This window comes from Oncorhynchus gorbuscha, linkage group LG08, assembly GCF_021184085.1.
Source record: "Oncorhynchus gorbuscha isolate QuinsamMale2020 ecotype Even-year linkage group LG08, OgorEven_v1.0, whole genome shotgun sequence".
Taxonomy (NCBI): Eukaryota; Metazoa; Chordata; class Actinopteri; order Salmoniformes; family Salmonidae; genus Oncorhynchus; species Oncorhynchus gorbuscha.
The window spans coordinates 37,184,060-37,196,432 of NC_060180.1; the positions used below are offsets into that span (position 1 = coordinate 37,184,060).

The 12,373-nt window shown below is 46.2% G+C and overlaps 1 protein-coding gene across 3 annotated transcripts in view; it reads right to left on the reverse strand.

Annotated features, from left to right (window-relative positions):
* Positions 1-12,373, reverse strand: part of LOC124041583 — an 87,580-nt gene that overhangs the window by 35,792 nt on the left and 39,415 nt on the right. For all 3 annotated transcript variants that reach the window (XM_046359317.1, XM_046359318.1, XM_046359319.1), the window contains exon 5: positions 3,448-3,629. In XM_046359317.1, coding sequence (XP_046215273.1) covers positions 3,448-3,629 — 182 coding nt within the window. The remainder of the gene's footprint in view (positions 1-3,447; positions 3,630-12,373) is intronic.

Genomic DNA, 12,373 nt, shown 5'->3' on the forward strand with positions numbered 1-12,373 from the left:
CTTTCTCTGCGTTTAGGCCTGTGTGCACAGGGACTAGATCTCATCTCGATCCACTGCCCTCAGGAAGCCCCATTTCAAAAAACCTACTGGTGTGCTCATATAAGCCTATAAATGAATAGTTGTCCATTTTTCAAATCCCCTGCCACCGTTTAGAGGTTGAATTAGAGTGACCTATGCCCAGGCAGTTAAGAGGGAGAATCACAACAATGAGTCAGACTGAGACAAAAACTGCTAGTATCCAACAAAATGGCCCCTGAGAAAAGAGAAAAGGAGAGGAGGTTGGAAGAGTGAGGGGATGACAAAGGGAGGGAGAGAGAAAGAGAGAGAGAGAGTGAGAGAAAGGGAAACAGAAAGAGAGAGGCATAGGGAGAGTGAGGGAGAGAAAGAGAGAGAGAGAGAGATATGGAGAGAGAGAGGGGAGAGAGAGTTTGCTGTGGCCCTGGGAGACTGACTGTGAATAAGCAGTGATAAGAGACAGGCAGTCTCCAGTCTTTACCCAGACTGACTGCCGGAGTGTTAACGACCCAGCTTCCCCTGCACGTCCCTGGCTAACCCTCCACCACCCTCACCTCACCCCACCTCTCCACTCTCTACCACTGCCTATGGGCCTGTCGCTGTCTGTCCCTGACAGATACACATACACACACACACACACACACACACACACACAAGCACACACAGACATACACACAGACATACACACTCCCCCTGTCATCTGTCACATCACACAGTGCTGAACCTCATTCTTTTAGGAAGGCGCCACCATTTTCCCCCCTTTTTAAAACAAATGACCGTATTCCTTCACACCTTCCTTCACACCACCTTTTTCGCATCCCACTGATTGTTAACAGGGATAGCTGCCAGCCAAGGTCAACAATGTTTGTGTGTCTGTGCCCGGGCGCATGTGCGCCTGCGTCTGTGTGTTTGCCTGTGTATGTATTCCAGTGTGCCTGTGTGTGTGTGTGTCCGTGCGGCTGTGTGTGTGGCTGTAAGTCTAAGATCAACGGTAGAAAGATTCTTCCCACATCGAGGTCAGGGCAGACTCAGTGGTAGCAGAGATTGTTCCAGTTGGAAATATTTTCCTCAAGGGCAAAAAGATCATCTCTTCCCACAAACGCCCCCCTTCCCTACAGACAAACTGGCCATCGACAGTGAGTGATTCAGTACACACAAACCACAACACATACCCAAACACACTTTTTGTTGTAGTGCAAATCGTGGCGGGAGCGCCATTTTTAGGCTTTGTTTATTTTTTCTATTACTGTGTTATCTTCTATGTTTTCCCTTAGTTACGTGTGGATTCTCTGAACGGCTAAATCCCTTGTAACCTCCTCAAGTCTTCTTCTCAGCTAGACCCACCTACCTAGCGCCCACCTATCATTCTTATCCTCCCTCTGTCACAACGACAACCGTGTGTTCCCTGAGCCAATTTGGAAGAGCGCTAGAGAAGACGGACATAAAAAATGTCCATCTCTTCTATTTCTTTCCAGAATATCTTTTTGGACAAATCCATATTGGTTTTGTTTGGCGTCCTCAGTGCAATGGAGTCGGAATCCGAGGGGAGATAGGAGAGGGATGTGAGAGGAGAGGGAGGTGATTGGAGAGGGATGTGAGAGGAGGTGTGCATTTGTTTACAAGTCATTTTCCCTCTCATTTCTCCAGTGACTGAGCACACTGTGAATTGATCACTTCTATCTCCCTCTGCCGGATGCTGCTTAGAAATTCTCTCTGTGTTATTGCTCTCTCTATTTCTCTCTCTCTAACTCTGTCGTTTTTTTCCTCAAACAAACCTCTATTTTTCAGCCTGCCTGTCTTCCTTTGGGTGTGTTTTTCCACTTCATTTGTGCCTCTCTCTCTTTTCTCTCTCCTCTTTTTCTCACTATGTCTTCCATCTGTTTTTGCTCTGGCTGTCTCGCTAATTTCACTCTCTTTTTCCTCCCAGCTTCCTTCCATCCATCCCCGACCCAAGGGGCCAGGGTTCTGGTCTTGAAGCACGGTTTCGACTGCACCAGTCTTGCTTCAGTACCACAGTTTAACTGACGCCCAGACAAGAAATACAATTTCCATTGACAGCCACATAGAGAAGTCAGATTTGAAAATTCCAAATAAGACACTTGAGTCATGACCTTAGTCCACAAAACATCCATTGAATAATTCAAATAATTGTCGCTGAGGCCGATTTTTTTGCTTGTTTGTATCACCGAAGATTTTTAAATCTTATATTGTCTGCCATGTTTATGGATGACGTGACGACGTCGTCGCTGCTTGCTGCCCTGTGCTCACTGAGTGCTAGTGCGCATGTGATGTTGGGTCATGTAAACCTGATGCAACATGGATATAGACGGTCCACGAATTGCCGTGTGCAAACGTGAGTAGATTACGTTGCAAACAACGGTCGGACATCTTGGACGCAGTATCCAGTCCTTTTATACCTTAGTGCCCCCACCCCTTTCCCTCACCTCTCTCTGTTTCCCCTTCCCTCTCCACCTCTCACTGTCTCTTCCCCCCTCCCTCCCTCCCCTCTCTCTCTTATCAACGTAACACGTCCCAGGCCTGGAAATCCTTTACAACCCTACCTCTGGCCAAGGCTTTTTCAACACATCTCACAAACCCTGGGGGGGCTGTCACAGTGACACACACATCCGCAGGCTCGCTCACACACACACACACACACACACACACACACACACACACACACACACACACACACACACACACACACACACACACACACACACACACACACACACACACACACACACACACACACACACACACACACACACACACACACACACACACACACACACTGGATGACCATCAGAGGCGCCTCAGAGTCTCTCATATCTCAGATCTAAGTGACAGGCTATATTAAAGAGCAGGGTATATTTTTATCACTCACATACTGTGTATGCGCTTCTTTGAAGGGCTAATTTAGCTTCAAATAGCATATTTCATGCGTGTCTCTGAGACAGACTAGAGGTCTTTGGTGTTGCTGCTATTGATGTCAGTCAACATCAACATCACACGTGAGAGAGGCCCACTCACAGGTGAGTAATAACGCGTGAGACAGACAGACACACACACACACACACATGTTCCACGCAACAAAACACAGTGTCAGCTCTCATCCCCAACCACACGTCTTCATTAGTAGATAACCCAGAGTGACAGTCAGCTCTGGGGGGAATCATCTAGAATCAGACAGCATCAAGGCAAATGTGAGCTGATTCAACAAGCACACACACAGATATGGCCGTCTGGCTCACAGAGAAAACACTAGATATCCAGCATAGCAGGCTCACCTGTTTCCTCTCTCTCCTCCTCCTCATCATCTGTTCCATTATTCCACCCTGTTCCGCCCTCCCTCGTTCCCTCCAACCCTCTCTCTCGGGTAACACCAAACACGCTTCTCTTGCTTACTCCCACATCTATCTTCCCTCTCACCTTGTTCAGTGTGATCACAGCCTCTTGGTTCGCTCCGCTGATGTTGAAGGTGTTCCCCGTCTCTCCCTCCAGGATGGTATATTCCAGCTTGGCATTGTCGCCCAGGTCAGCATCTGTTGCCGAGATACGGCCCACCTCGGCCCCCGGAACAGCCAGCTCGGACACAGAGAACGACCACATACCTGGAGTGAGAGAGGAGGGAGGAAGAGAAAGAGAGAGATTTAGATAAGGGATATGGTGAAAAACGGGGAGGGGGAGTGGGTGAGGAAAAGGCGGATAGAGAGAGGGAAGAGGGCCATGGCAGGGGAGAGAGACATATCACAGGTTACATGACACGCCTTTCTTCTTGCCTATGTTGTTTGTGTTTGGTGAGACGAGATGGAGAGGACTCATAAATGTCAATGTCTGTGGTTGTCTCCTGCTGTTTATTTCTTATCTGCTAACAAGTTTGATTATTAAAAGCTCAGTGCAGCTGTTTTTATCTCAATATCAAATCATTTCTGGGTAACAATTAAGCACCTTACGGTGATCGTTTTCAATTCAAATGGTCAAAAAATAAAACAACAATAGTCTCTTAGCAAAGAGCAATTACTCAAGCAAGAATTTAGCTTGGAGTGTATGGGAGTGGTCTGAGTGGGGAGGGGACATCTGAAAACGAGCTGTTATTGGTAGAGAGGTTTGGAACGGCCTTTTTTATTGGTCTATTAACTCATTTACCGCATGGTGATGTCACCAGGCCAAAACTTCCATTCCTCCAAAACAGGCAGAAATCTCAGCTGGCCTTCTCAAACAGCTCTTACACTAAAAACGCATTATCATCATTTGCACTATTTCATAGTATTACTCCGACTTCATAGCGTTGAAATATATACATTACAACTCAGGAAGATCCCATTTTGGATTTGCACTGGGCCTTTAATCAAGGACAGATAACAGGCCTTTGGTTCTCCTCCACTCAGATATGTTTAAACACGCAGGGGACTTTACCTTTAAGTAAACCTTCACATTCAATCACCACAGTAAAAGGCCCTTTTGCTGGAGCTGCAGTTTATATTACAGACAAATACACTGCTCCCGTAACTCAATATTTTCTGGGAGAGAGAGCACAGAGCAATGCAGTAGCTAGCTAGTCAGTCCCGGGTCTGCATTGCTCACGCACCGTCCGTTTCTTACACTTCACAGTCGCTTGGCAAACTGGTGTATACCGCACACACACGGACCGTCGACTCAAGTGACAAGATCAAGGGAGGTGGGAGAGAAAGAAACATATATTTTTGCCATACATACACAAAACTGACGTGCCCATTCAGCAGAGCAGCTATCTACACCTTGCTATTGCTCGGGAAAATCTGATAAACACTGGGGCTCAGACAGAACAACATTGTAAGAAGTGTTTTGTGACAGTAAAAAGGATAACCAGCACTTCAGCCAGACAACATCGGTACGACATCAAATAGACAAGGAGTAAGATAGTCTATATCCGCCTACATCAGAGTCAGACACAATGTTCGATAAGGATGTTATCCTTCGCAACAAAACACAGGACAAATGTTCAATTGTAATGTATCAATCCAATCGATGAATTACGGTGGAAGATAATGTTTGCCATCACTGTTAACAAACACCAGAATTGTGTCCTATGTTTCCTCAGCCATAAGGAGAACGTGGCGTCAGCCACCACAATTGACATCGATCAAGCGGCATCATGTCCACAGCTATAAGTCATCAAGCTCATTTCTACAGTACAACCTCCCAGCCCGGGCCCTTGAGAGTAAACGGCTCCCTGGTCATTCACCTGCTCTTTGATCCTCTGGCCCAACGACCACCTTCTCCTTCTTCTAGCAGCAATCTGCTTATGACACCTGATTTAAGTACTATCACTGACATGTTTGAGTAAGGGGCCAGGAGTTTTCCTGACCACACGAACTCATGGTTTCCTCATCAGGGCATCTGGTCAGGAACAACTCCGGTCCCTGGGGGCCCCCGTGTGTGGGTGTGGTGTCCCGAGGGATTGTGCTGGGCACGATGTCAGCAGAAAATATAAATTCAGTTGGCTCTGAATAATAAAGACATATTCTTTGTATTCTAATAATGAGTTAAAGAAAGGACAAACCGTGTATATTACAGGATATAAATGTACATTTCCGTCTCCTAAGGCGGCGAAACATGAAACTCAGCATGCTTTACGCCCACAGAGACTCCGGGGCCCGGGCCTGCCTACTGAAGGGGATACTGTGCCAATGAATCAACATTACATATCAGTTTATTTGCCATGACGACGAATCAACCATCTGGGACACTGGGCACCAGAAGGCAAAGACTCAGACCATCCCACGAAACATTCATATTACTAATGACACCCCAAAATTAGCTAAGTTCTATTCAAGTGAGCAAAAAAGAGAAACTATCAGCCCACCCACACAGATGCGGAGAAACTCTCTCTCTCATTAACATACACAACAAACACTCACTGTAACAGTTGTCTATATGTCCATGTACTGCTGGAAGGCAATCATAAATCTCAGAGCTGTGTTACACAAGAGCAGTGATGCAGGCGCGTGCACCACACACACACACACACACACACACACACACACACACACACACACACACACACACACACACACACACACACACACACACACACACACACACACACACACACACACACACACACACACACACACACACACACACACACACACACACACACACACACACACACACACACACACAGCTGTAGGAGTGAATGGGGGGAGGCGTGATGGCGATGGTAAAGTAGTCATTATCAGCTTTCCTCTCACCATGTAGTCAAGCGGGCAACTGAAATCATTCATCATGTCCACTGGAGATCGATGGAGTCGGCGAGAGGGAAAGAGAGGGAGCGACAGCTCAAAATAATATGAGGACAGGCTGCCAAGGCAACAATAATCACACAACACTTGAAACTCCTGGCTCTGGCCTCTATAGAGAGGGGTGGTGAAGCACCATGGGTGGACACAGGCTCAATGCTTTGTGGCTCTCTGATACAGTTCTCCCCACCAGGCCTTGGTAATTGTGCTCAGGAGAGAGAATCAAACCCCTCCCTGTGCTCTGCTCAAACCCCTCCGCTGTGCTCTGTTCAAATCCCTCCATTGTACTCTGCTCAAACCCCTCCATTGTACTCTGCTCAAACCCCTCCATTGTGCTCTGTTCAAATCCCTCCACGGTGCTCTGCTCAAACCCCTCCATTGTGCTTTGCTCAAATCCCTTCGCTGTGCACTGCTCAAACCCCTCCATTGTGCTCTGCTCAAACCCATCCATTGTGCTCTGTTCAAACCCCTCCATTGTGCTCTGCTCAAACCCATCCATTGTGCTCTGTTCAAACCCCTCCATTGTGCTCTGCTCAAATGCAATTCAAAGAGAAACACCTTCAACTCGCCATCTTCCCCCTTACCTCGCTGGAGATAACAGAAGATGCTTTTCCCCCAGACTACTAAACTGTTTTTTAGTTTTCAACAGTTAAATAACGAACACCGTGATTGGTCAGGGCACCTGGGCAAAGCGTGGTGATTGGTTGAAACAGGCCACATTAACGGGAGATTAGTGTAAAGGGGAAGTGAAGTGACAGCCAGTGGGAGTTAATTAGGGGTCGCTGTAGTGTAAACAGGTTTATCGGTGACATCACATTGAGACAGGAGGACAGGGAGCTGGGGAGAGAGGGAGGAGGAGGTATGGGAGAAGGATAAATATAGAAGAGGTGACTAGTCCGAGTAAAAGAGATTCTGAAAGGGGGACATAGGTTATGAATCCCGTGAAATGAAACCTAAAGGAAAATGGAAATGAGGACAGGGATAGTGAGTTGCAGACTCACTGCACGGTAGGCTACAGTAATAACGCTAGGAGAGGAGAGGGCTGAGGGATGGGGGGGGTAGGACCTGTCTTATTTGGGTAGGAGGCTTTCTGTTTCTCTGAAGTGGTGGGAGTAAGGCGAGTCATTAAAAAAAGTGTCTAGCTGGCTAAAGTGCACGCACTGGTTGAAAATAGCCTGAATAAAATCTGCATCCGTTTAGTAAGAGTCCATCACACAGGCACTTCCAGTGGATGAGGCTTAAGGGAAGAGAACAGCAAGGGAGGGAGAGAAGGCCGGAGAGTGGGAGAAATGTAGGCAGAAATAGTAGTAGCCTAATACAGAGAGATCGCCTGGGGGAGAGTGAGAGAGATAGAGAGAGAAAGAGCGAGAGAGAGAGAGAGAGAGGGAGGGAGAGAGGCGTGGCTATCTGACTGGCAGACTAACTGGACATCCCAGCACCACTCTGATACTGCAGGGCCTGGCAACAAAGGGTTAACATAGCGTGCCTGCAGGATGAATGAATCCTCCACTACATTACTGCCACACTTAGAGAGACAGGATATATATGACATACTCTATTTACCTCGTAAATGGGTGGGCCTCTACATTCACGCTGTCATGAGTAGGAGGAAGTGAACAGTCCCCAAGGGACACAGACTGACTGATGGGTATTGCTGAGAGAACACTATAAATGGACAGAATCAGCATGACTAGTACACACGGCTGGCCATAGAAAGGGACGCAGATAGGGAACAGAGAGGACGAGAGTGGGAGAGTGGAAGTGGGAATGCATGAGGAGGAGATGAGAGCGAGAGAGAGAGAGAGAGAGAGAGAGAGAGAGAGAGAGAGAGAGAGAGAGAGAGAGAGAGAGAGAGAGAGAGAGAGAGAGAGAGAGAGAGAGAGAGAGAGAGAGAGAGAGAGCGAGCGAGGGTGACACAGGTTGAACACAAATAAAGAAAAAGTGAGAGGGGAGTTGGTATGGGGAGCCAGAGAGGGGGAGGTAGTGAGCAAGAGAAAGAGAGAGAAAAATGGAGAGAAAGAGAGTCTGAGAGTAATGTTTCCAGCAGTGATTTTACTGTCTATTGAAGCAGAAAGCGCTGAACTTTAGATGAAATATTAATAAAGAGGAAAGAAATGGGGAGAAAAATACAATGATAAAAAGGAGGACAATATTAATCACCTCTATTTTAATTAGGACTTCTTCTGAGGATGAGGAACTTAATTAGCAATAACAATTATTGGAATTATTGCTAATTACTTAATTGTTTTGTTATCGTCACTATCACTATTACTTTTGTAATTGCCACTGAGCAATGATGCCCAACTAAATTGGTCAAACTTAGTTGAAAATCATACACACAACTTTTTCTATTCTGGTTAAAGACAGTTTGTGCTGTTCTGTGAAGGGAGTAGTACACAGCATTGTACGAGATGTTCAGTTTCTTGGCAATATCTCCCAGGGAATAGCCTTCATTTCTCAGAACAAGAATAGACTGACGAGTTTCAGAAGAAAGTTGTTTTTTTCTGGTCTTTTGAGCTTGTAATCAAACCAACAAATGCTGATGCTCCAGATACTCAACAAGTCTAAAGAAGGCCCGTTTTATTGCTTCTTTAATCAGAACAACCGTTTTCAGCTGTGCCAACATAATTGCAAAAGGGTTTTCTAATGATCAATTAGCCTTTTAAAATGCTAAACTTGGATTAGCTAACTTGCCATTGGAACACAGGGGTGATGGTTGCTGATAATGGGCCTCTGTAAGCCTATGTAGATATTCCATTAAAAATCTGCCGTTTCCAGCTACAAAAGTCATTTACAACATTAACAATGTCTACACTGCGTTTCTGATCAATTTGATGTTATTTTAACGGACAAAAAAAGTGCTTTTCTTTGAAAAACAAGGATATTTCTAAGTGACCCCACACTTCTGAAGGGTAGTGTATATATTTTAATTGAACCTTTATTTAACTAGGCAAGTCAGTTAAGAACAAATTCTTCAATACAATGACGGCCCACCCCGGACGACGCAGGGCCAATTGTGCGCCGCCTTATGGGACTCCCAATCACGGCCGGATGTGATGCAGCCTGGATTTGAACCAGGGACTGTAGTCTCTTGCACTGAGATGCAGTGCCTTAGACTGCTGCGCCTCTCGGGAAACATAAAAATTTAAAAAAACTATATAAATACACTCCAACTTCGGAATGAAATGTTGCCTGACAACAATATTTTATATTAATAAATACATGCTTTGTTAATTTTGGCATGTTTACCTGCCTACATACCATAGATCTCAAGCCCATAATAAGTCAATAGGGCTAACTGGCTAGCTACTAGTACTGTTAGCTAGCCAGATAGCCACAAAGAATTGTTAGCTAGCTACCCATGAAGAATGGACATTATATTGCATAAAACAAGTTTTATGGTCATTTTTGCCTGTTTAACTAGCTGTCCAGCTAGATTATTACAATTCACATATTTAGCTGATAATTATGAAGTAAAACGTTTGCTTTGTGTATATCTTGGTTCGTCTCTATTGTTGCCATTGTCCTGGCTGGAAGGAGGTTCAGTGAATGGATGAGATGAAGCGTGAGGTAATACAGTAATACAACAAGTGTATTGTTTGATGCATTCTCCACACTCTCGTCCTCGCAAGAACGTACTCGCAAGAACGTACTCGCAAGAACGTGGACGGAGAATGCAGTCGGAGCATGAGAGTGTGGAGCACGGTAGTATGCATACTGAGAAACACCTGAGTGTACAAGACGTTAACAGACTGACCAGGTGAATCCTGGGGAAAGCTATGATCCCTTATTTGATGTCTATTGTTAAATCCACTTCAAACAGTGTAGATGAAGGGGAGGAGACAGGCTAGAGAAGGATTTTTAAGCCTTGAGACAATTGAAACTGGATTGTGTATGTGTGCCATTCAGAAGATGAACGGGCAAGACAAAAGATTGAAGTGCCTTTTGAACAGGGTTTGGTAGTAGCTGCCAGGCGCACCAGTTTGTGTTAAGAAATGCAACGTTGCTTGGTTTTTCACAAAACAGTTTCCTGTGTGTATCAAGAATGGTCCACCACCCAAAGGACATCCAGCCAACTTGACACAACTGTGGGAAGCATTGGAGTCAACATGGGCCAGCATACCTGTGGAATTCTTTCAACACCTTGTAGAGTCCATGCCCCCAACAAATTGAGGCTGTTCTGAGGGCAAAGGGGGGGTGCAACTCAATATCAGGAAGGTGCTCTTAGTGTTTTGTACACTCAGTGTAGTTGTGTTCAGTAGAGTGCAGGCTAGATTATGAAGGGCAGAGAGAGGGCGATCTCATATTCTGATGAGCTCTGTGAGTTCTTCGAGGCCTTGGAGGAAGAGTCAAAGGTCAAATCGTTATAATCGTTTCCTCACATTTTCCTGCCATGACCCAGACCTTCTCTCCTCTCTACTGGCTTCTTCTTGGCCTTAGAGGCAGTGTTCATCATAGCCTGTCCAGATGTATGTGCTTTAGTCCACTGACGAGGGTCAGAGTTGGCACATACAGATCTGACATGGCTATAGTGTTCCAGGCCTTCTCTCCTCTCCTGAGCGTCTGCGTAGCAACTGAGGTCAGCTCCCCTGCCCACATATCCAATCATAACAGTCTAATGGCTGTGTTTATTCACCAATAACTACTTCACATCATCACTCCTCTTTGACCCACTGAAACAGCTGGACGGGAGCCCTGCAAACCGAAGGCATTGAGAGCACAGCAGAACAGCCTTCATTTGCAGATTCATTTTCTAGCTTCATATTTGACTGTATATAATCTACTGTATACACTTTGAAGTGTTGAGCATTTGTTTAACAATGCAAGCATTCTGGGGGGGGGGGGTTGATGTGGATTCATGCACTATGTATTACCAGCATAAATGTGGCATCGGGGTTCCAGCCAGGCTCATACATAAGAGATGAGAGAGGACAGACTGAGGCGATTTCACCTCTACTACCGTTGTCGCTGGCAGAATGTTTTCTTTGACATCACTGGCACATTTCCACGTCTTCCTATTTGAGCAGCAGACCCCAGGGAAGTGCTCGGTTGGACACAGACCCCAGGGAACGTCTTTGGTTGGACATGGTCATGGCAGCCACTCAAACCCCCTGCTGAAACCCCACAGAGGCAAGAGTGGCGAAAATGCAAAAGTTCCGTCAACTACACACATCCCCTCGGGGTCTTCCATTTTTCGAGTTAGGTTCTATTTTAACCCTACCTCCTCCTCCTCCTCCACTACCACCCGCTCCTCTCTAACTCTACCCCCTGCCAGTGACAGTGCCCACGTGAGCTAGCCAGCAGCATCCCCACACGAGCCGTGGATGGTTAACCCCCCTCCCCCGTGGCTCTCACAGTCCAGCAGCTACATTCATATGTGCAGACAGAGACAGACAGCGAGATAGAGAGAGAGAGAGAGAGAGAGAGAGAGAGAGAGAGAGAGAGAGAGAGAGAGAGAGAGAGAGAGAGAGAGAGAGAGAGAGATAGAGAGAAAGAGAGAGAAAGAGAGAGAGAGAGAAAGCCCTGCCGCAAACATTCCCATTAGCATGGAAATCACTTCTCTCTCCTTTTCCTCTCTGCCTTCCGTCCACTGATGGCTCGGCACAAAAAGAATGGCTTTAACTCCTTGTATTCTGCGTGAGGGCACACTGCCACGTTCGATGACAAGGAAGGCAACAACAACAAAAAATGGATGCCATTTCCTTTCAGCTCGTGCTCTCGAAGACGGATAGACACGGAGGCGCTTCTTGATGGATTTCATTTCAACATGGGTGACGAGACAACGATGATGGCCCAAGGTTGTTCCTCCTGAAAACTAGAACAAATGGCTGCTTCTGGCTTTAATGATGTTTCAAACTCTCCCCTCGCCCCTCTTCCGATTCCTTCGTATTTTCAAGAAGTCCTGGATGTCTCAGAATGCACTCGTGGGCTTCCATAGCCACAGTGGCATGTATGTTTATTCTACCTTGTGCGATTACATTGTGAGATGAATATCTCCCCACAGGCTCTTTAGCTGCATGGGGTCTGTGGAGGAAAAAGCTCCTCTAGGAGACTGCTGTTAGTGTATTCCTCTA